At 42.7% G+C, this 23,155-nt stretch overlaps 2 protein-coding genes across 2 annotated transcripts in view; one reads left to right on the forward strand and one right to left on the reverse strand.

Annotated features, from left to right (window-relative positions):
- Nucleotides 1-1,476: 1,476 nt before the first annotated feature.
- Nucleotides 1,477-9,880, forward strand: dapk3 (death-associated protein kinase 3). The gene is made up of 9 exons (XM_084057516.1): nt 1,477-1,585; nt 3,300-3,412; nt 5,895-6,255; nt 6,676-6,805; nt 7,010-7,058; nt 7,152-7,178; nt 7,274-7,426; nt 7,529-7,574; nt 7,796-9,880. The coding sequence occupies exons 2-9, from the start codon at nt 3,351-3,353 to the stop codon at nt 8,321-8,323; spliced, it is 1,356 nt and encodes a 451-aa protein (XP_083913642.1). The 5' UTR covers nt 1,477-1,585; nt 3,300-3,350; the 3' UTR covers nt 8,324-9,880.
- A 1,208-nt stretch (nt 9,881-11,088) lies between these two features.
- LOC311045687 (polyhomeotic homolog 3) overlaps nt 11,089-23,155 on the reverse strand; it is an 18,063-nt gene continuing 5,996 nt past the window's right edge. Inside the window, exons 5-15 of the mRNA XM_084057643.1 lie at nt 23,126-23,155; nt 22,718-22,807; nt 21,415-21,637; nt 20,512-21,143; nt 20,217-20,340; nt 18,413-18,714; nt 17,777-17,939; nt 17,369-17,480; nt 16,131-16,269; nt 15,060-15,375; nt 11,089-12,174 (exon numbers count right to left, since the gene is read on the reverse strand). The exon at nt 23,126-23,155 is cut by the window's right edge and continues 129 nt beyond it. Coding sequence (XP_083913769.1) covers nt 12,023-12,174; nt 15,060-15,375; nt 16,131-16,269; nt 17,369-17,480; nt 17,777-17,939; nt 18,413-18,714; nt 20,217-20,340; nt 20,512-21,143; nt 21,415-21,637; nt 22,718-22,807; nt 23,126-23,155 — 2,283 coding nt within the window. The 3' untranslated portion in view covers nt 11,089-12,022. The remainder of the gene's footprint in view (nt 12,175-15,059; nt 15,376-16,130; nt 16,270-17,368; nt 17,481-17,776; nt 17,940-18,412; nt 18,715-20,216; nt 20,341-20,511; nt 21,144-21,414; nt 21,638-22,717; nt 22,808-23,125) is intronic.

Here is a 23,155-nt window from a genome sequence, read left to right on the forward strand (position 1 = left end):
TACCAAGATCATACCTACATAAAAATAAAGCATGTGCAGTACTGTTATGAAAGGAAATATGTTCATAATTACCTGTTAACAACCTAGGAGGCATTATAAAAATCTTCTCTCCATCACTGTCATGTTGTCACTTCAGCTTTTCACTTCCTTCTTTCTTCTACAAGTCATCTTCATCTTGCCTTCTCCATTTCAGCTTTTACCTGTAAAATTACACACAAAATGAAATTATTATAACAGTATACATGACAAAAAGCAAGAACATAAATAAATAAGAATTGCTAGTTAAAACAATACAGTTTCTCACTCACCAAGTTAACAAGCTAGAATGAGGCATTATACGACATGTTTCTCTGATTGTGAAATAATCTAAATGCCTTCAAATCAATCTTTCTCTCATTTTTATCATCTACTCAGGGGTCTTCAACAGGGGTCCAACAGTTACTACAGGGGGGCCACCAAATCTTTGTGGGATAGGATTCTTTTTTACACAACCGCTAGCATCCCTATTCTGAGGAGCCAGAAATAGCAGATCAACAATTTTACTTAACTGTATGAAAATACACATTAACATGAATCCAACACAACACTACACAATGATTGTGTTGTCAAACTAGTCTATGGAATCTATGAAAAAGTTTTATCTGCAACACAATTTTATATACAATATGTAGTGGGGGTCCCTGCTTCATCTCTCCCTCAGTTAAGGGGTCCTTGGCTAAAACGTTGAAGACCCCTGATCTGCAGATGAAACCAGCAACAAATATAATACAAATACAATCTATAAATGATAGAATCCCACTAGTACAATACAGATAAAAGTGAAACATTAATTAGGTACAGATTAAAGACATACATACAAAAATAACACTTACAACCTCCGAAATGTTAAATTATGCATTACTAAAGATGAAATATGACCCCATCAAAAAACAGATCAGTCTTTTAACATTATACAAGATAGGCTACTTTTTCTATGTAGTAACGTCATTTGCCCTGTCTGCCAGAGACATTCAGTCAGACCATACAATCAGTGTCATGTTCAATCTTGTAATTGATTTGCACATGTACTCATGATTAGGTGGAGAAGGCTTGATTCACTTCTCTCCACTATGATGTCATTCCATCATATGCTCCTCCTCCTCCTCCTCCTCCTCCTACTAGTTCAGCTGCAGCTGGTAGTGTCTACATCCCATAGTCTGGAAGGATGGCTGTCGTCATGTCGTGAGTGATTGGGCGTTTGGATGCCGGAAACTGGCAGACGATCATCTTGATCAATTGTCAGTATACTTGACCATATAAATTGTGTTAACGAATATATAATAAAGAATATAACACGTATGACTTGGTGATAGACACGCAGCAACTACAATGACAAAGAAAGATAGCCAATTAATAAAATGTTCTCTGTGAGAAACTTTCTCTGTAGTCAAAGTTGGTTACCTGACAACCAACTAGCCAATGAAACCTGACCCGTCCCGCCGGGGTATGGGATCTCGACGTTCCCTGGCTGCTCCCTCACCCAGTGGATATTTTCCCTCTTCTACTCGGTTAAAGGAATTAATGCTGCGTTCTTAACCATCATACTGTAAGTAGTTACTAGTTATCCTTTTCATTTGGTTAAAGTGTTATGAAAAAACAGTGACAGCGTTTCTGTGTAATTTATAAGCCTTTCGGGACTATCAGTTTTTTTTGTACGTTAGCTAGCATAGCTCTAGTGGGCATTAATGTAGGTGATTTTTTCCCCCTTAAACAACGTACAGTTCTCTCATTGAGGGGCTGTAATCTGTCAATGAGATGCTACTGATACACGTCTATATGTCTGTGTTTGTTTATTCGAGAGAAATGCTGCTGAGAAAATGCTTTAGATCCCACCCGGGGCTTTAAATCAGTGGTTTTCAACCTTTTTTTGGTTCCATTTGTACACTCTCAGAGCAGACACATAAGGGTCAATTTGGTTACTAACTATTAATTTGTCTGGGGACCCCCTGGAACCCCCTCAAGGACCACTGGTGGTCCCCGGACCACTGGTTGAAAACCACTGCTTTAAATAATGGGAGATCGTTGATGTGATGAGATGTTTCCCAGTGGTGGAAAATGTACTCACATTTCTTACTTAGGTAAAAGTATCAATACTGCAATGTAGATACTCTGTTACAAGTAAAAGTCCCGGAATTCAAAATGTACTTGTGTGAAAGTATTGGCATCAAAATGTGCTTAAAGTACCAAAAGTAGAAAGTGCTCATTAGGCAGAATGTTTCAAGTTTTCAAATGTATAAAACATCTTTTGAAAATAGCTGATCTACAAGCTTACTGCGACGCATTGTGAGCTGAGCTTAGATTGACTACTTTTAAATGGCCGAAGTGTATATAGGGTGTATATAAGTGGTTAATGTATGTTTTGTAATAATAATCTAAATCTGCAAAGTAACTAATAACTAAGGTTCTCAAATAGATGTAGTGTGGCGAAAAAGTACAATATTAGCCTCTGAGATGTAGTGGAGTAGAAGTAAAAGTACAGAAAATGACTACTCCAGTAAAGTTAAAAAACAAAAAACAAAACTTAAATACAGTACTTGAGTAAATGTACTTAGTTACTTTACACCACTGCCCAGTAGTTGCATACCTATTTTTTAAATCAAAACTATTTGTTTTTGATGGGTCAGTGACTTTTCATCAGTTTAAACGTTTGCACTGTAGAGAGAGATCTCAATCTGAGTCTCTTTAATTAGAGATAGCTGGCCAAGGGGGGAGGGGAGGGGGAGAAGGTGACGTCAGTAGGACTGGTATGCAGAGGTCTGGAAGCAGCCAGAATAAAGTCTTCTTCCAAAACACTGTGCTCTCTCTGGCTAAATAACAAGGAGGTCTTACCACGGAGTTTGAGATGGATTGCGCCGCCTACCCAATTAGCCTGATTGGTCATTGTGTCATCTTTAGCAAATCTATGAATTTCAGTGATTGATTCTCAACCCTTTTACTTTCAAGGACCCCCAGTTTGATATGATTAGGCCATGGACAGATGGACACCATTTGATGCTCTCTTTCTTTTTTCTTTATGTCTCTGGCACCCCAAACAAACTACACTGTAAAATCATCAGTGTTAATTAAACTCGCAGGGTGTACACATGGAACCAAAGGGACCCTTACAGGTCTGAAACTCTCAGAGTTACAGATCTGTAAGGGTCCATGTGGGCCCCTGGTGGTCGAGGGAACCTGATGTTGAGAAACAGTGATGTATTTAATCCATGTTGATGTATTTGATCCATTGGATTTGTCTCAGTGACTCTCTTTCTTCATTTCAGTGAAAAGCTAAGACTCCACTCATCATCGGCATCCAAGTCAGTCAGTAAACCATGGCTGGCTTCAGGCAAGAGGATGTTGAAGTGTTCTATGAAATGGGAGAGGAACTTGGGAGGTAAGTTCCCTCAACTGTAATTCTGTACAATCACAAAAACTTGGCAGACTCTTCGTTATGGATGCACGATTAATCGGTCATCATATCGGTATCGGCAGTATCAAACCGATATCAAAATAATAGGGATGCACCGAATATTCGGCCACCGAAACATATCGGCCGATAATGGTTAAAAAATGCATTTTCGGCTTTCGGCCGAAAGGGTTTTTAGGCCGAAAAAATATCACCGAAAGACACCGAAACATATCGGCCGAAAGAAACCGAAACATATCGGCCGATATCACCGAAAGACACCGAAACAATGCTATTTTCAAAAAATCTTGGAATAAAACCTGGAATAATCTTATTATATAATTATATAAATGTTTACATTTTACAATCTTTCAGCAGTCAGTCTGGAATTAATGTATGCATTCAAAAGTGCTTAATAAATGTTTTATGGACCCATAATAGTGATTATTATTTAAGTTTTGCCATAATCATCTATTTTGCCATAATCAGGTAGCTAATCAACATTGGTAAACAAATAAATAAATTATATATATTTATCATATTCGGCCTTTCGGTATTCGGTTTTCGGCCAACTGTTTTCTATTTTCGGCATTCGGTTTCGGCCAAGAATTTCCCATTCGGTGCATCCCTATAATAAATCGGTTATAGCCAATATTTAATTTGATAATATTTATGTTTGCACGTGAAGCTGAAAAGGCCTTTTGTGATGATTAAGGCTGGAGAATCTTTCCATGGGGTCAACAAGTTTGAACAAATTTGAATAAAATACTACATTTTCTGTACATTGTTTGTGCATCACTAGGCCTAATCAATCAGGCAATAAGATTGCATTTTTTTTAAATTCTGTATCTCCACCCAGCATCATAGTTTCTGTATAACAGGTTAACCGTACTGGAAAATTATTATTGCAATATCGGTATTGGTTGATTTAACCATGCAAATAATCGGTACTTGGATATCTGCCAAAATTTCAACATCGTGTATCCCTACTCTTTTTAGTCTCACCATTCTTACGGCATGGGGCACTGACAAGTGTCGTCTTTGCCATTCAGTTTGATATATTTAAGAATAGTGATTCGAAAATAGTGTGCCTCACTGGGAAGTCGGGCTGGCCCACTATGCTTAATCTGTGGCCTGGTTTGTCAGTGTGTAATATACCAGTCAAATCCCTGTACAGCTGCTGTGTTTAGAAAAAATCCGACATTTTTTTCATGAATACATCCATCACTAAATAGTTTTCGTTTGAATTGTCGACTTATTGCAGCTAAAGAGAGCTCTGAATGAGTCATCTTGTTGAAGTAGATATCTGACTTCCTACCTTTATATGGAAGTTTTGTTTTCTGCAGTGATGCAGCAAAAGCATGACATCACTGCCCCTCAATGCCCCCCCCCCTTCCCTCCAGCAGGGTGTTCTCTCTGTAAAGCAGAGAGGAGAGCACTCTCTGTATATTTGCTCAGGAGGAGAGGTATGCAGGAACTGAACTGCAGAACATTCAGTTCTCTACATCAGTGGTTCTCAACCTGTGGGTCCGGGGCCGTGAGGATGTTGCAAGTTGGCCCCCAAATAAGTGGAAAGTCTCAAAAGCGAAGGTTTTTGAGACTTTCAAGTGGGCCCTGATCCAGAAAGGTTAGGGAACCACTGCTCTACATGGATGAGCATAGCTGATAATGCCACATGGAATGCACCGTCCTTATCTGCTTAGTACCAGACTATTTTTTTCACCCTCAAAACGTGTCAATAGTGTTTAGTGGCCTCTGCTTTGTAAATCATCACTGTCGGGCAGCAACCTTTTGTATCTCCATATTTCAACTTATTATGTTTTTTTGTGTAAATGAATACCCTTTGTGCTACAGTGCCACACAAAAGTAACAAAAATAGCCGATCTAAAAGGTCACAACGCATCATGATGAGACGGGTTGTTAGCTTGTAGATCGGCTATTTTCGCTATTTTGGAAACATTTTGAAAGTAAAAGTGTTTGTGTCTGTGGATGTTATAAATATTTAACAAGTGAAAAGTATATTAACAATAGCTTGTGACCAAATAATAACTACATTGGATCCTTAATTTGGAACACATGTTCTTTTTTTCATTTCCTTAAAAGTAACACTTTTGGACAATGTTTCCACCCGACAGCAACAAGATCAAACATGTGACTTTATTTGTTTGCAACATGCTTATTAATTTCAGGGGGAAAAAAGCATTGATATTGTGGTGTTAGTCAGACATTGCACTACGACTAGTGCAGACATTCTCAGTGTTACACAATAGGCATCATCGGCCAAGAATGTTCCTCTAACTGTTAGTTGTTCTGGAATCTCAGTATTTACTGTCGAGCCTTCTGGAAGTGAATAAAACATCTGTAATGATCTCAATCGTGACTCATCTCTTCTCGCTGGTGCACGAAGGTTAGTTGCATCACCCCCGGCGGTGTCAGTAACCTCCCCCTCTTTGACATGTTTACCTCGCAGCGGTCAGTTCGCCATCGTCCGCAAGTGCAAGGAGAAGAGCTCGGGCTGTGAGTACGCCGCCAAGTTCATCAAGAAGCGGCGTCTGTCGTCCAGCCGGCGGGGGGTGAGCCGCGAAGAGATCGAACGCGAGGTCAACATCCTACGCGAGATCCAGCACAGCAACATCATCACGCTGCACGACATCTTCGAGAACAAGACCGATGTGATCCTCATCCTGGAGCTGGTATCCGGAGGTGAACTCTTTGACTTCCTGGCCGAGAAGGAGTCTCTGACTGAGGAGGAGGCCACACAGTTTCTCAAGCAGATCCTGGATGGAGTCCACTACCTCCACTCTAAACGCATCGCCCACTTTGACCTCAAGGTCAGTGCACTCCAGGGAGGAACAGAGGGGGTGGTGGTATTGTTTATGTTTTTTTTTTTTGTTGCTGTACTGCTTGTTTTAGATCCCTGGACAACTGTAGTCATGGTGGCGAGTAACCTTATTGACATGATAGCGGAAGTAGTCAGTTACTGTTGTAAGCCATTGTTTGTCTGTTCCTTGAGGACATTTTGTAACTGTTGTTACTATAACATATACAGTATTCATTGTGGGCGGCAGTAGCTCAGGAGGTAGAGCGTCCGAATCTGAAGGTTCCCGGTTCGATCCCCGGCTCCCCCTGAGTTAGTGTCGAAGTGTCCTTGAGCTGATACCCCTAACTTCTCCCTTGCATGATTTTCTACATTGTAAAGCGCTTTGGATAAAGGCGCTATTTAAATGCACCATTTCCCAATTGTCTTTCAGCCTGAGAACATTATGCTGTTGGACAAGAATGTTCCTAATCCCAGGATTAAGCTGATTGATTTTGGGATCGCTCACCAAATCAAGGCAGGGAATGAGTTCAAGAACATCTTTGGCACACCAGAGTTTGTGGGTGAGGTCCTTTCCCTCCTACACAGTATTATGAAGGCATAAAGGAGAAATATGTCCTGTAAAGAAAATCCTTAAATAGCTTATTATGATATGCCCTCGGGCAAAATTACATTTTCCCCTAGCTTGTCATCGTAAATGGAGGGCTGTGTTTTTAGAATTCCACATCTGGCTTGAATTAAAGAGCTTTTTGCTGTGTACTTTACAGCACCAGAAATAGTCAACTATGAGCCGCTTGGACTGGAAGCGGACATGTGGTAAGATCTCAAAATGATTTATTGCTAACAAAACTGTACACTAACCGGCACGACAAAGCCCGCTAATGTTTGATCCTTCCTTTGTCTCTGCAGGAGCATTGGGGTGATCACATACATTCTGTGAGTACTGTTTGGAATGTATTCCAGCTGTTGTATTTTGTATACACCTAAATGTCTTTGATTGCATATAACTAAAATCCAACTATCTATATCAGGTTAAGTGGTGCATCGCCTTTTCTTGGGGAGACAAAGCAGGAGACTTTGACCAACATCTCAGCCGTTAACTATGACTTTGATGAGGAGTACTTCAGTAACACCAGCGAGCTGGCTAAGGACTTCATACGCCGCCTCTTGGTGAAGGATCCCAAGTAAGGATGTTTAGAAATCTCTAAACAGAGACGGAAAGATTTCTATGTAATAGGTTATAGAAAGCTCTGTCATGTGCCTGATGCACATTTTTTTGTGTGCAGGAAGAGAATGACCATTGAGGACAGCCTGGAGCATCCCTGGATCAAGGTGTGTTATTTACATCATTTATTATGAAGAGTTATTACCTGTTGATCAAATGTTGCACACAATCCAGATGAGATGCAATGCTGGTTAAGTTAACAGCAGTAAATCATTTAAAAGAACCTTTCATTCATACACTTTTTATAGCCATAACCATAACCTTTATCCTTTTATAATCTTGACATAATCTTTGCCTAGAGGAAAACTGACCACTCTTCCCTCGACAGGTGATCAAGAGAAGGAACGTGCGACAGGAGGACAGCAGCCGCAAGCCAGAGCGCCGACGCCTGAAGACCACTCGCCTGAAGGAGTACACCATCAAGTCCCACTCCAGCATGCCGCCCAACAATACCTACGTCAACTTTGAACGCTTCTCCCAAGTGCTGGAGGAGATCGCTGCGGCTGAGGAGGGCCTGCGGGACCTCGAACGCAACCAGCGCTCCTGCCGCGAGGACGTGGCAGCGCTGCTGTCTATATACGAGGAGAAGGAGGGCTGGTACAAGGAGGAGAACCAGAGCATCTCCAGCGACCTGAGCCACATCCGCCAGGAGTTCCAGCGCACGCAGGCCCAGCGCCGGCAGAGCCAGGAGGAGGCCCGGTCCACCATGCTGGCGGCCAACGCCCTCAAGCGCAAGTTCGGCCGCCTGGAGAACCGATACGAGGCACTGGCGGAGCAGGTGGCGTCAGAGGTGCGCTGGGTGGAAGAGCTGGTCAGGTCGATATCTGCCGAGGTCGGTATCGACAGCATGCCGTAAGCCGAGCTGTCGTCTCGTATAAAATAATGACTTCTTCACGCTCAAGTTCCTCCTGCCCTGGTCTTCTATATGCTGCTCTGCACAACAGAGTTCATGTGGGCCAGTTGTCATCATAAGCTATGCTGCTGTCTCATAAAAAATCTCACTGGGGAGAAGTACTTCGTCCCTGCTGTATTTCATGTGTGAAAGAACACTATAGTGATTGATCACTTTATAGAAATTCATGAAAATTCCCATTCCAGTATTTTCTAAATTAATTTATGTTTAAAGGTATTGTAAACTTAACATTTTTTTTTTCCAATTGTGTACTTTTATTGAAATATATCGGTAAATGTCCAAATGTTGGCTTGCTGGCATATCTGCATACTATTTGACTGACTGATTTGATATGATATACTTTATTGTCGCCGTGGCGAAATTTGTCCTCTGCATTTGACCCATCCTAAGAAGCAGTGAGCAGCCAGAGTGTCGAGCTCAGGGACCAACTCTAGTTATAATATTACGTGGATCCTGAGATTCACATAATTTCCTAGTCTCGTTTCAGCCCGCGATAGATGGGTAATTGCATATCCAGCAAAATGTACCACGTTTCCAATACTTTTTTTCCACTTTTTTTATTTTTTCCCTTTTTTTGAGGGGGGCTCTCTGTTATGTTTAGTAGTCATGCTTGTATTGTTAATTTATATTGCCAGTTTATGCAGTGTATTTGTTATATAGTGACAATACCCACAAACATTTCTTGGCATTCCTTAAAAAGCATTGAAGTTAATGTTACAATGCTTGAAAAACCATGGGTTTCATTTTTTTCCTGCCTCAGACTGTTGGTCAGTTACGTGGCGCAGCTCCGCTTCACAAAATCACAACTTTACGGGGTACCGTTTGCACAGAATTCAGGGGGAATCTTCCATATGGAGGATGTCCTTTGCCATGCAGCTCAGCTTTAAATGCAGGTCACAATAAAATGCTCTTATATTTTTTAGATGTAATGCCAATCTTAGGAGATGCTATGAACGCTTAAGCATGATTTATACTTCGTCGTAAACGGTAGGCAAGCGACACAGCCGTACGACGTAGTATAAATTAAGCATTACCTACACTGTAAGGAAAATATTTTAACATTTTAAGCCCTTCTTGCAGTGCCTGTGAACTGATAAACCATATTGCCTCTGTAAGCACTCACCTGTTGTGACATGTTAAATGACATCTCTTTCATGCTCACATCGCTAAATGTCTTAAATGCTATAACTTGCACAGTAGCCTTGCATGCAAAATTATCTGCATGAAAACTAGCGGGTTATTTTCATAAGGTGGGTTAGTTTTCATTGTGATTCAAGTCAATTCTAACATTCCGTGGATTTACATCTAGGCGTCACATTCCCCATTTTTAGGATAGTATCTATTTCAGTAGAAAATTTACCCATTTGCACTTAAAAGAATTAGCAGTGATCTCAATATTTTATTTAACCTAAGATGTAAAAAAACAAAAACAACTGTAACTTGAACATTAAGATGACCTCTGGGTTTGTTTTAAATAAAACAACTTGTCACTGTAACCAATCTCGGTTTTGAACTGGTGTTGATTGGACGTAAGCGTATCTATCTATGTGTTTCAGTCCGTCTGTCTCTGTCAATCAATCTGTGGTGTGGGAATGAGAAATGAGTCATTTTGTGGTAGGGTTCTCGTAGATGACGGGTGTAAATGTGAATGACTCGTACTGTGCAGCGAGTAGAGTAATCATAGATACACCAATATAGTGTCTGCACAAACACTCTTACACACAAACTTATCTCTTCCTTGTAAAAGGGTTTGTTCTGAGTAATATGAGTTACCCATCAGCCAAACAGCTTTCGTAGACACTGATGGTCGACTTGGAGTGCTAAAAAGATATTTATGAAATAGGCCCTCTGGTGGCATTTCATAGAAATACATGGTACATTTGTGCTGCATTGAAAATGTTTCCACAGACCTCGATAAATGGATGTATAAGCATGCTATTGCATTCAGCAACAAACCTAAATAATCATAGTTGAAAGGTTAAAGAAGCAGACTTGTCACCGGAAGTTTCTGACTACCACTGACTCACTGAGCTGCCCTTGAGCGAGGCAGTGAAGCAGCACAGTGGTCAAAAGTACAATTTTGTCTACGAAAATGTTAAGGAGCTCTTGCTCATGCATTTGCGCAGATAGAAGATGTTTGAGCATCTGTTTATTTGGCTGCAGTGCTGCTTGAAAATAAAATAAAAACATTTATTTATTTATTTTCAAGCAAATCAAGAGACTCTGCTGTGGGGGTGCCTGATGGCTCAGCCAATTAGTGCACAGACCATATGCTCTTTGTGAGTAAGAGCACTCTGTCCCTGCCCTTGGTCTCTCTACTCTGACAAATCCGAAAGAAATTAGGCTATAAAAATGCCCATAAAAAGTAAATGAATTGGAGCTCTGTGAAAAAAAAAAATCTTGTCAAGTCTGTCTCAGTATTGACCAGAAAGTAAAGTGCAAAAAGCAGGGAATCAATAGAATGACATGTTATAAAGACAAGTAGCCATAGTACTCGTATTTCAGATCGGTGGCTTATATGAATGACTGCTATGGCATTTAATATAAAGTCAGTTTATACATGCATGTCTGTACATCCCACAAGGAATATCAAATGAAAAATAGCATCTTAACTCAATAAGGTTCTCCTCTAATAGCCAAGCTCACCATACCGTAAAATTGGAATTGAGGAACTGAAGGCTGTTCCATAAGATAGATAAACAAAACACAATTTCCATTATTTTATTTGTAGCCTATATGACTCAAGACTCATGGCAGTAATAAATAATTTCACAATCTTATAACAATCTCATAATGAATTTCAATAATTCATGGTAATCACTTATTGTTTTCTGCCAATAAGTGTGTTTGTATGAAATCCTGCTCTCTAAATGATAGAGAGCCTTCCGTTTTATAAACTAACTTTGTACAGCATTCTTCAAAACTTTGTATGGCAATGCACTGCTATTCCCTTTATTTGCAAGCTTTGTTTTTTTTTATGATTTAAAGAAAATAATCCTTGATGCGTTTCCAATAAATGGCCAGCTTTGGCCAAAGTGCTTCAATCACTACAATGCAATATTGATGAATAAGAAACTAAACAAAAAAATAAAAAACTATTCAATACCGCAGAAAAAACACACACTGGCCAAATTTTGACCTTTCATTGTAACAAACCTCTGGAAAAGATGAGGTCAGAGGAACAAGATCCTTGGCAGTAGTCTCAAAGAAACGCAACTTCGGTCCTTGCTATAATGATTTCATTCTCAGTGTAGCCAAGTCCATGCTGTGTTTGAATCGTCCCCCGAAAAATGGTTAATTTGTAACCTTCCTTGCTCCAACTGAAAAACGAGGTCACATTATTCGGACAACTTGAGCATTTGCATGCTGATTTTTAAGTAGAGGATAGGATTGAGACTGTAGGATCCTTCTGTACTGATTTGTGTCTGGATTGGCACAATTTGAACCTTGAATGTGGAATGCTTGATTACTCTTGCCTTTTAGCTTACGTGACCAGCAAATAGAGTTCAGCGTCTCTCCAAAGGACACCATTTTGACAGGCACACTTTCCGGACAGGTCAGGGACCGGCCAAACCTGTGACATTTTGGTTACAGAGGGGTCGTAACCAAGGTCTCTGTGTGACACCCATGGACAATTGCCTGTTAATCCTTCAGAGTATTAATGTAGGCACAGAGCTTGAGAGCAGGGCCCAGCTTGAGGTTCATGGTACTGACCAAGTGGTCTTCTGTGAGTAGCAGCAAAGCCTGCCCATCTATTTCGTGCAAGCGGAACGCCTGGGCAATGTCCTGACCCCCTGGGAAGTGGCGGAGAAAGAGCACAGTTAATTTTCACAATTTGAACATCAGGGCACATTTTGGGGGTTTTGTCCACTGTTTACACACACAAAACAGCTATGCATATTCATGTTATGTTTCATCTGGTGATACATTCCATGTGTTTAGAGGAGGTTATGGATATTACTATGTCGGGTGTGTAGAGTTAGGGTAGCAAATGTTTTCCTGTAGGGAACGTTTTGACTATAGTAATCTCAGTTGAGTAACTTCTCAACATGTATTGCGCAATTTCATCAAAACTAGACCATACCCGTAGGGGAATATGAGCACCCAACGTGTGCAGTTTGGCTTATGCGCCGAGAACAGACAGTATCAGGGATCGAAAGTGAGTTTGTACTGTGTAGTGGAGTGGTTCGCAAACGTTTTTATGTCAAGGACCCCAAATTGACACTTGTTAGCCCGCGGACCCCCATTTGAAAAGATATGCCAGGGACCCCCATAAGAGTGTTTTTTTTTATGGCTCTAGCAGTGATTCTCAACCATTTTAATTTCAAGGACCCCCAGTTTGACATGCATTAGGGCTATGGACCCCCATTTAATGGCATTTCTATGTCTTGGACCCCAAGTTATATAGTAAAGTCCACGGTACATGCTCCTGTCGCGAACACGAACACACACACACACACACACACACACACACACACACACACACACACACACACACACACACACACACACACACCACGGTAGGCTACATGCTCCCGTCGTCCCGTCGCAAAAAACACACACGCACACACACACACACACACACACACACACACACACACACACACACACACACACACACACACACACACACACACACACACACCAGCGCGTTTGTTTAGATCCAAGTGATTATCAATGATAGCGGCTACACCAGGCGCGCGGATCTCTCTCTATCTCCCCCTCTCTCTCTCTCTTTCCCCTCTCCTCTCTCTCTCTCTCTCTCTGTGTCTCTCTCCCCCTCCCTCCCACGCTCTCGCTCTCTCTCTCTCCCTCTCTCGAGCCGTGTATGCGTTGACACGCATATAGGCCGCGGACCCCCCCACCCCCCCCACCACAGACAGACACACACACACACACACACACACACACACACACACACACACACACACACACACACACACACACACACACACACACAGAGAGAGAGACATCTGTAAGAATGTTTTCTGTGTAAACGTGCGTAAATGATGTCACCGTGTTTCTGTTGTGCAGTTGATGTGCTGCGGTGAACGGAACGCACTCGCGGTCTCGCAGTGAATGGAATCATGTGTCTCTGTGTTGCGGTGTTGCCATGTTCGCTTATTGTAAGCGCTTTATTGGCAATATTGGTGGTGTTGTGTTTTGGCGTTGGTTGTGAAAGCGCAGGGGGGTGTGGGGACGCGTTGTGAGCTTGTAGATCGGCTGTTTTCCAATAGGCAAGGTATATGTGTGAAGGCGCTTCGTTTGGCCTTCTTTTGATAGACCTCGTTGCTTGTAGGGTTCGTTTGGTTTGGCCTTGTTTACTGCTTGTTTCTCTCGCGAAACCTGGCAACGACGCATGCGCAGTTTGATCAAGAGTCCCCCCAACCAAAACCAACCAAGACTCCACCACCGTGAGGTTACTAGAATTATAGTAGGATAAGTTCACACAACATATAGTTCCAGTAATATTCATAATAATATTACAACTCTGTCAGTTTGAGAGTGTTTTTCAACTACATAATATCCCTTCACTCAGCACCCTATGCGAATACGAATTCCCATTGAACATTTCCAGTGAACCCCTTACAATTAATGTACGAGCTATGCTGCTGTACTATAAAAAGAAATCTTTGCAATCTTCCATTCTTTTCAATATTGAGATAATCTTTTAGCACCACCGAGGCCTCTTCATCTTCCTACCCTCGAACACATACTGTACAGTTTACATTTGCTTATAGGGAGGGCAAGTGCACACCTACAGTATGCCACCTGCTGGTTATGTTACATTTTTGAATCCCAATTCATTTCCCCATATGGACGCTTTTTGATTATGCATGAAAAATAGTAAAGCACTTAAACCCCAATTGACCCCGAGGGGTCTGTACATGCCCCCCCCCCCTTTTTTTTTTTTACCTCTACACCAAATCTCTTCAATCTCCAAGCTCACAACACATCGCATTGCAACGAGAAAATCATCTACATTTCATTGAATGTTCGGCATTGTTCGCCTAATTTCACTGAATATTCACCTATTATGACATGCCCAGAATAGGAACTTTAGAGTTCAAGTGGTTAAAGCTAGAAATGTTGTAAAACAGTAAAACATTTATACATAATACATTTTAAGTACACAGATATGAATACAATGTTAACAGCAGAATATTTAGATTGTTTAGACTGCACAGAACTGAACTACACCCAGCTATGTTTGATTGAGTTGCCATTCAAAAAAGCAAAACAAGATGGTGCAGTGTTGTGCTTTGTAAGTCAATCCAAATTATTTAACAAGCAAGCTGATGGATACAGCCATTTTAAAATTCCTGCTGCTTTGTGGGTTATAGTGAAATCATCTATGTGACAGCATTTATAGTCTGTTTTGGGCGGGGGGGATTCGTAAAGGTTGTATATATTTGTTTACTGTCATTTAATCATTTGAAACTCTGACATAATGTCCAATATAAGGTTAATATATACATTAATATGGGAGCAACATAATAATTTGTGTTGTATCAACTTGTAATGTCCATCAGATCCAGTTCACTGTGAACCCAAGACAGGGGGCGATCGGATGACTTTTCCTCCCTGTACCATGCAGGTAATTAAAGCTCATTACACTTTGTCACCTTTGGCAAGTGACAGCAGCGACAAATGACAAATGTTGCTATCATACTAGTACCTGGCAGGGAATTGATGTAGGAGAACACCTGTTCCACACTCCACTGGGACGGACTGCTGACGTCTCCGTCCTCTGTGTCAGAAGCACTGAGTGTCTCTATCATCTCCTGATCCTGATCCTGATCCTGATGCTGCTGCTGCGTCTCGCTCCTCTCCTCGCTCCTCTCCTTCTCTCGCTCCCTCTCTGCCTGCCTCCGAAGCCTGGTGATCATGGGAGCGGGGGGCTCATGTTCATCCTCCACCTCTTCCTCTCCTTCCTCCTGCCCATCCCTCAGTGAGCGTCTATGTGGATCCTCAGGGCCATATGAACCATGGGCCTATCAAACACAAATACATTTTTATTATCGGGCAACTGTTTGTTATAGGGGTGTGGGTTTATTTTATAGTCAATTTGGGATAGGAGGTCTAGTGACAGAATCACATCTGTGGTATAGACTAAGGCAGAGGTGCTCAAACCTTTCCAGCAATGACTGATCCTTGCTTGTCGTGACTGGACCGAAAGTAGAATTTATTCACAATAATGAATTGACAATTTTAAAGAAAAGGATGAATCATTCATCCTTCGTAGACATTCGTAAAAAAGTCAAAGTGATCTTTTTTCCCCCAGTTCAGGTAAAACAAGCAACATTTTGACCAAAACACGTGTTTTTTTTTCAGGCAAGTTAATGCATTGTAAAATGGATGGGTAAAGGGAGTAGGTTAGTCAGGTTAACTAGCCTGGCGTAGCCGACTATATCACTGCGTGGATATGAGTCTGGTGCTTCCATGAGGACGTTTTTTTCCCAAGGGGCGAGATCAAAACAATGGCCCTCGACGCAATTGGTTAGACCTACAACCAACTACCAATTACAGTCTCCCATATTCGAATACTGGGCCCTGATTGGTTACACAGGTCTTCTGGAGCAGGAAGTGAATTCTCTATGGAGCGGTGCCAGACCCAAATCCCAGAGTGCAATTTTTTTTTGCACTCGCAGATTCGTCTGGTCCCAGGCTACAGGTTAACACCTACTGACCCACATCACTTCTGTACTTTGTTATGTGTCAGGTGAGTGGGACTATCAGACTATCAGACCTGTCTCAGGAAGTGTTCTCTGGAAGCTCCGTTGACTCTTCCTGGAGGTCGGCCTCTTCTGCCCATGGGCCTGTGGCCCCAGCGAGCTGCCCTGTCCGCCCTCAACATGCTGATACGCCTGGTACAGCTCACGTTAAACCTAAACAGAGACAGGTAGAAAGAGGAGAGAGAATCTAAACCATTTATTTGCAATTAATGCACGGATGCTGAGGTTTAAGTGGTTAGTGCACGGATGTGTGCACATCAGAATATTGTATTTTTGTCCCTATAAGCCAAAATCATTGTGTGAACTACCAATGTAACGCCATCCCGTATGACGACAATCCTTCTTAAATCCCAAAAGCTGCTTGGTGTTCCCTTTCTGATATTCCTTTGTATTACCTAATGAGAACATTTAGGTGGGCATTGGCCACTGGGATATTTGCTGATAGTCTACATATGGGCTCAAATCTCTGTAGACTTTGATTTCTGCACAGAGGAAACCTGGCAGTGATTATACACTTAAGACTATGTCTTATGACACAAATGGAGCGTGATGGGATCCAGATGTCAGATGACGTGTCCCAACCACTATAAGCAATGGAGCCATTACAGTTTATTGTCTGCAATGGCGAAGAGAAATAAACATGAGAGTGTGTGCTCTTTCACTGCTGCAATTCAGTTTCTAATTACTGTAGATGAATTTAACCACTAAAGCCCTATATAGATTCACTTCATCATATGATGAATAGTGAAAATAGCTGATCTACAGGCTCACAACGCAATGTGATCTGCTATTTTACCTATTTTGAAGGTTTTGGGAATTTGTCAATTGACATAGGGAAGCCAGGTTGAAAGTGGTTAAGCAGGTTGGGGTAATCAGCACTACCCATCAGAAACCAAATATTGGTACAGTTTGACTATTGGTCTACTCTTCCGGTTAATTTGGCAGTGAAACAATTAGCATTTGATGATCGTGTTCTGTTCAAAAATACACTGATTGTGGGGGAGAAAAGTAATGGTGGGTGAACTACTACAAGGAGTCGGCAAGAAATAACCTCACTGTAGAAGTGTAGTTACATTAATACATTTCCATGTGTTTGTTTGTGCACAGTAAAATCATCTGTACATGAAACTCTCAGAGTTAAATTGAGACTGAACTCCCAGTGTTAAATTAACACGATGATTTCACAACGTGTTTTCCTTACTCGTCACAGATGTTGCGTGAATAACATGTGCTTACCTTCATTTCTGCTTACCTTCTCACACAAGTCATGGAGCAGAAGCGTTTGGAACGCAAGAATGTGTGAACATAGCCTCTCTTCCCACAGAATTCACACTGCAGCACGTCTGTCACAGTCTGCCTCGGCTCTGTCATATAAGGGTATAAACTGTTACATACACGTACACACACACGCACGCACGCACGCACGCACGCACGCACGCACGCACGCACGCACGCACGCACGCACGCACGCACGCACGCACGCACGCACGTACACTCGCACTCGCACACACACACACACACACACACACACACACACACACACACACACACACACACACACCACACCACACCACACCACACCACACCACACCACACCACACCACACCACACCACACCACACCACACCACACACACACAACCACACACACACAATACTCACCATCTACTACAGAAAGGGTATCATTTTCCATCTCTGAGTCTGATGAATCTGACTGCTCAGCATCCAAGGGGCTGTCGTCAGGCCCTGCATCTCCATTGGTCCGTCTCTCCTGGGAATCAGGAAGCATGGCCTGTTGGTCTGCCTGAAGAGAGGAAGGCCCCACCTAAATCACAGGGTTCTGTTGTATGTATGTATAGTTGGATTTATTTTTATTTTCATTTCATTTTTATGTTGTTGTTTTTTTGCCAGAAGTCGGAAGTAAAGTGTAGACAGGGTGCTTACACTTTTCCCAAAGTTTTTAAACAAAAAGGTTACCAAAGTGCTTTTCCCCCTTATTTTTTTCTTGAGGGTACATGTCACTACTACTTGGATTGCTCATAAACATGGTACCTAAATGGTAAAGGTTAATGCTAAATTGCTGTTTCACAATCTGCACAGTGATGGGGTGAGGTGGTCTCGCGCTCAAACAATAAAAGTAGCATGTACCCCTCATTGAGCCCCCCCCCTCTACCTTTGGCGAGAATTGATAAGCCAGTGGAGCTTAACCCCATATCCGTCTGTGGCCCGAGGCCCCTTGATGGCCCCTACTGCCACTAGCCCCCCCCCCCCCCCCCCCCCCCCATCCAGCGGACATACCGGGAACGGCTCCAGCCCCTCTCGGATGATGAAGCCCTCTATGAGGTGCGTGAGGATGTGGGGTCTAAGTACGCTGTCAGGACTCGCTGGGAGGCTGGCTGTGGCTGAGGGGGACTGGCTGAGGCCTCTTACCACGGTAGGCAGGAGGGGTGGAGGAGGAGGAGGAGGAGGAGGAGGAGGGGGGGTAGTGCTGCTGTTGTTGTTGTTGTTGCTGCTGCTGCTGCTGACGTGGGGGGGCTCCTCCAATTCTGGGGACGGGATCACCGGGCGAGCGGACAGGGCACAGGACACAGCCATCACAGCTGCAGAGTTAGGAGACAGAGGGAGGGCTAGCCAGTGATGTGTAGGGGCAGCAGGGTACAGGCAGAGTTATGTGCATGCTGTATGTGTGTAGACATTTATATGTTTAGCAGCGAAGAACAATGATGTTTAGAGTAAACATTCGATTATCAGTGTGTAGACTCACACATCAGTCTCTAAACACTTTGCTCAATAGAATGTGTGGGCCCTATCTTGCGTGCCGAATTACCCCTTATGCCTAACCTTTTTTTGGCATTTCTTACTATTTTGAAAGAAAAAAAAAGAATTGTGAACAATCTGCATCGACACGGTGTGATCTCGGCTATTTGAACTATTTTTAAATGTTTTTCGAAATAGTAAAAAAGGCCTAAAAAGTTAAGGTATAAGGGGTAAGGCGTGCGCCGCAAGATAGGGCCCTGAGGATCTCCTAGCTTTCGTTGCTAAAACTAGGTGGAAACAAGTAAGCTGTGTTTACACTAAAATACCAGTATATTGCCGGTTAAAATGTTTTAAATACATTTCCGGCATAGGCAGGGAAGAGCAGGGGGAGAGTCATTCACGCATCGGCCTCGTTATCGTCATGTGACTGTTCACACAACAGTGGGTATAGTACTTAATAGTCACACGAGACGAGAGGTGACTATAAGCACGCAAGAATAGGCATTTGGGGATGATCAAATATGTATTTGGGACAAACAGAATATCCACAATATCCATCTGCAGGCTGGCAAACCGGCTAATGTAACTTTAATCAAATGTGCTCTCTCGCTCTCTCTCTCTCTCTCTCTCGCCTTCTCTCTTTCTCTCCCCTCGCTCTCTATGTACCACAGTCAGTGTACTGTACTTACAGGATAACTCACATCTTAGTTAGATAGCTACTCCGTCTACATGCAACATATGTCAAAAATGAACCATGGTTCTCTCTCTCACTCTCTCTCTCACTATTTAACCCATGCTCGCTCACCCAGTAAACAGAGACACGCTTGCTCTCTCACTATATCCGATGCCCTCTCAATCATTAGTCTTCTCGACCTAACCTCAACTGGCACACACACAGCTTTCTCACTCTCCATCAGAATGCATACAAGAGCTTTTTTTCCAGCGAATTACTAATACACCATCATTGTTTTATGAAGTATTTTGTTGATACAACAACAGTTTGTTCATAGAAGTCTTATAAGCACCGTCTTGACACACTGTCATCATGACGCTACCGGTGTAGAACGCTCTGTGTTCACACTTACATGCCATGATAACAATGCAGGAATTTTAACTAGATAAGGGTGACGTGAAATTGCCGGCCCTTCATAATGGGGCGGTGACATGATTGGTTTCCATTCCAAATCAGTAGGCGTAGGTTTATTAGCAGCTGTTCTCGCTGCTGTTCTAGCAAATACCTTACTCTGGTAGGCGGATATCTCTGATCGTCTGGCAACGTGAGACTAATCAGTGTGTGGTTTAGAACTCTGCTAGTGAAATGGAATAAATTGAACATGTACTGTACCTGTGCCATTCTCTTTAGGAGACATGGAGGGTGGTGTGGGTGTCCTGTCTCTGTGTGGATTCGGAAGATTCTCCTCTTTTTTCTGATTTGGGCTCAATCCATTTGCTTTGAACATTTGTGTAGGCTGAAATACAAAATAGCACAAAACATAGTTCAGTCAGCACAAGGTATGTTCACATTGAGGTGCTTCAATACAGGGAAAAAAGACCTTGACCTTGAGAACCAAAGCTAAAAACAAGACACCAGAAAGTCAGATTTCATGCCATCCCTCCCTTCAACTACCATGTTCACTCACCACTGCAGCTTCGGCGCGTTTGACTGGATGCACCTTTAGGTCTACGGCCACTGTCTGAGGAGGTGGGAGGTGCTGGTAGGGCATTTGGACCAGTGCCTCCGCCACGGGCAGCTCTTCTTCTGTCACCAGCACATGGCCCGCCAGGGCCTGGATGGAACGCAGGGACAGCCTCTGGAGCGAGGACGGAGGGTTCTGGGGGAACCTGGGGAGAACTAGAGGAGGAGGGGGGGGTGGTCGCTGGCTCTGCACCTGGAAGGTCGTGCTCCTTCGCTGGGGAGCAGCCACCAGGGGAGGTGGTTGCGGCTGGATGGTGGAAGTGGCAAAAGTTGAGGTCTGCGCTGATGACGTGTGCACGCTGATGGTGACACAGGAAGAAGAAGGGGCTGGGAGGTCGCCGTGCTGTGATTGCATGGCATTTGTCGCTGCACTGGTCAGCCGTTGGACTGACAGTGGAAGGGGGGTAGGGTTAGTGTCTGGTGTTACTCTGAGGGCAATGGGCTGGAGGTGTCTGTGGCTGGGAGAGACTCCTGTGGTTTGCTGGATGATTAACTGGTGGTGTGCTCCACGCTGGGCTGATGAACAGGGCGGCTGCTGCTTGACGAGAGTATGGGACTGGACCGGGGAGTAGGTTGCTGGAATAGTAAACCAAAGAACTGTGTGAGGTAAAATATTTCTGTTGCATGTACATGTATCTATCTGTCTGTTGAGACAAATGAGGGAGAACAATGCATCACGTGTCAGATCCTCTCTATTAAGTTCAGAAGATTGGCGTTCATCAGGATTAACAGTATTGGATATAAATAGAATGTGTCTTTTAGTACATGCCTCTACAATTATGTTTGTGGTAATATGTGGAGGTAAATTTTGTTTTTCTTTATTGAGTAACACTCTCCAGTCACTTACCTGGTGCAACAAGGTGAGATCCTGAGGTGAGACGAGCTCCATCTGCCGGTCTGACCTCGGTTCCGATGTCTGATGAGGCCTCTGCCTTAAGAGGGCAGATGGACATCTTGGGTAGAGTAGCAGGCTGTGCCAGGGCTTGGGACTGGGTTGAGGGCTTTAGAAGGACACCCTGGGCTGTGGCAAGAGCCCCAGGGAGATGAGCCCGCACAGACAGGCTCTGCACCTGAGAACATACAATCAGGAGGGTGGACAGGAGAGAATGTCCTTGTGACCAAAAGGTGACAGGTTTGCTACCCACCAACCCACCCAGCAAGTATATGATGATGTGTCACTGAGCAAAACTCTGGGTAAATGTGAGGCATTTTTTAATGAAACTGACATGGAGTGGTATTCTACATTATACCATGCATGGCCACAAAGAATATTCGAGGGTGTGACTTGTTTTCAGAATGTTCTCATTTCTTTTCTAAATTTGAATATGCATGAAAATGGAATTAATGTAAATCAAAATAAGTGTACCAGCTATGGCTAACTAGTTGGCCAACCTTATGCCAACCTCTGATCTGGCAGGGGAAAGACCTTAAAGGTTTCATGACATTACGTTTTACACAATAAAAGTATTTATCATGGTCCTTCAAACGTGTATTAAAAGTTTTAACTGAAAAATCCACTCCAGTGATGGCAGGATTTTTTCTCTCTGATTTCTAAAGCCTTTTCAACTGCAATGAAAAAATAAATATTTGCCTGCGGGTGTCGAGGGATTTTGACTGTTTTTTTATTCTAACACCTTCTAAAGCCTCACCTAAGTTTTATGAAAAAGTTCAAATCTTTATTCAAATTTTCTTTTTAAAATTAATGTTGCTATATAGCAACAACTAAAATGACATAGAGGCGTTCCCGGCTTGAAAGGTATAACAACGTACAAGTGGTTTATAAGTAGTTTAACAGGTGGGTCTATAAGCACTTCACCCATTGTCTACTTTATCTTTATAAAATTGGTCCTCACTTATGCTCATTATAAGATGGTACCATTTCTGTCTATTCACTGTCATTAGCGGGCTGTGGACAGTTCAGAAACCTGCCTACCAGTGACATCATCGATGGGGATTCCAAGAGAATAAAAACTACAGCCTTTCTCTCCAAGCAAATCCAAGCTATGCAGTTATTAAAATACAATGCACTCTGTGGAGGTAATTGGCCTCCACTGTGGTGCATAATTCTTCGATAACTGCATGGCTCGTTGTTAATTATCCCTTACTGTATGTAATGACTATCCTCATCCCGTGTCTGTAGATCCTTATACCTGAGAGGAAGGCGTCAGAGAGGAGCAGGAAGTGACAGCAGGGAGGTCTGAGTGAACTGCAGCCACTGGGGCAGCAGGAGTCAAAATCAGCTGAATGAAGGGATCAGAAGGAGCACAGGGAGTATAGGGCAGTTAGTTGAAAGTTAGGAAAGTAGCATGTTAGCTGAAAAAAGTGATGGGAAAGATATGCAGGTTCAGCAGTCTTTTAAAGGTGACATGTTTTCAAAAGGCTTTTTTTTAACTCACCTGTACAATTCAATTATTATTTTTCTTGCAGTTATATACAGTATGTTATATCACATTGCCTCTCCATTATGCAAATGGGAAAAAAAACTGTAAACCAGTCTTCAGCAGAAGTGCAAATGTAGGGTCTAACGATGCAAGGTAGGTATTTTAAGACCACGGTACCATCTGAGTGCGGAGGTACATCTGAGCTTG

This window comes from Gymnoscopelus microlampas (assembly GCF_963454915.1).
Source record: "Gymnoscopelus microlampas genome assembly, chromosome: 5".
Taxonomy (NCBI): Eukaryota; Metazoa; Chordata; class Actinopteri; order Myctophiformes; family Myctophidae; genus Gymnoscopelus; species Gymnoscopelus microlampas.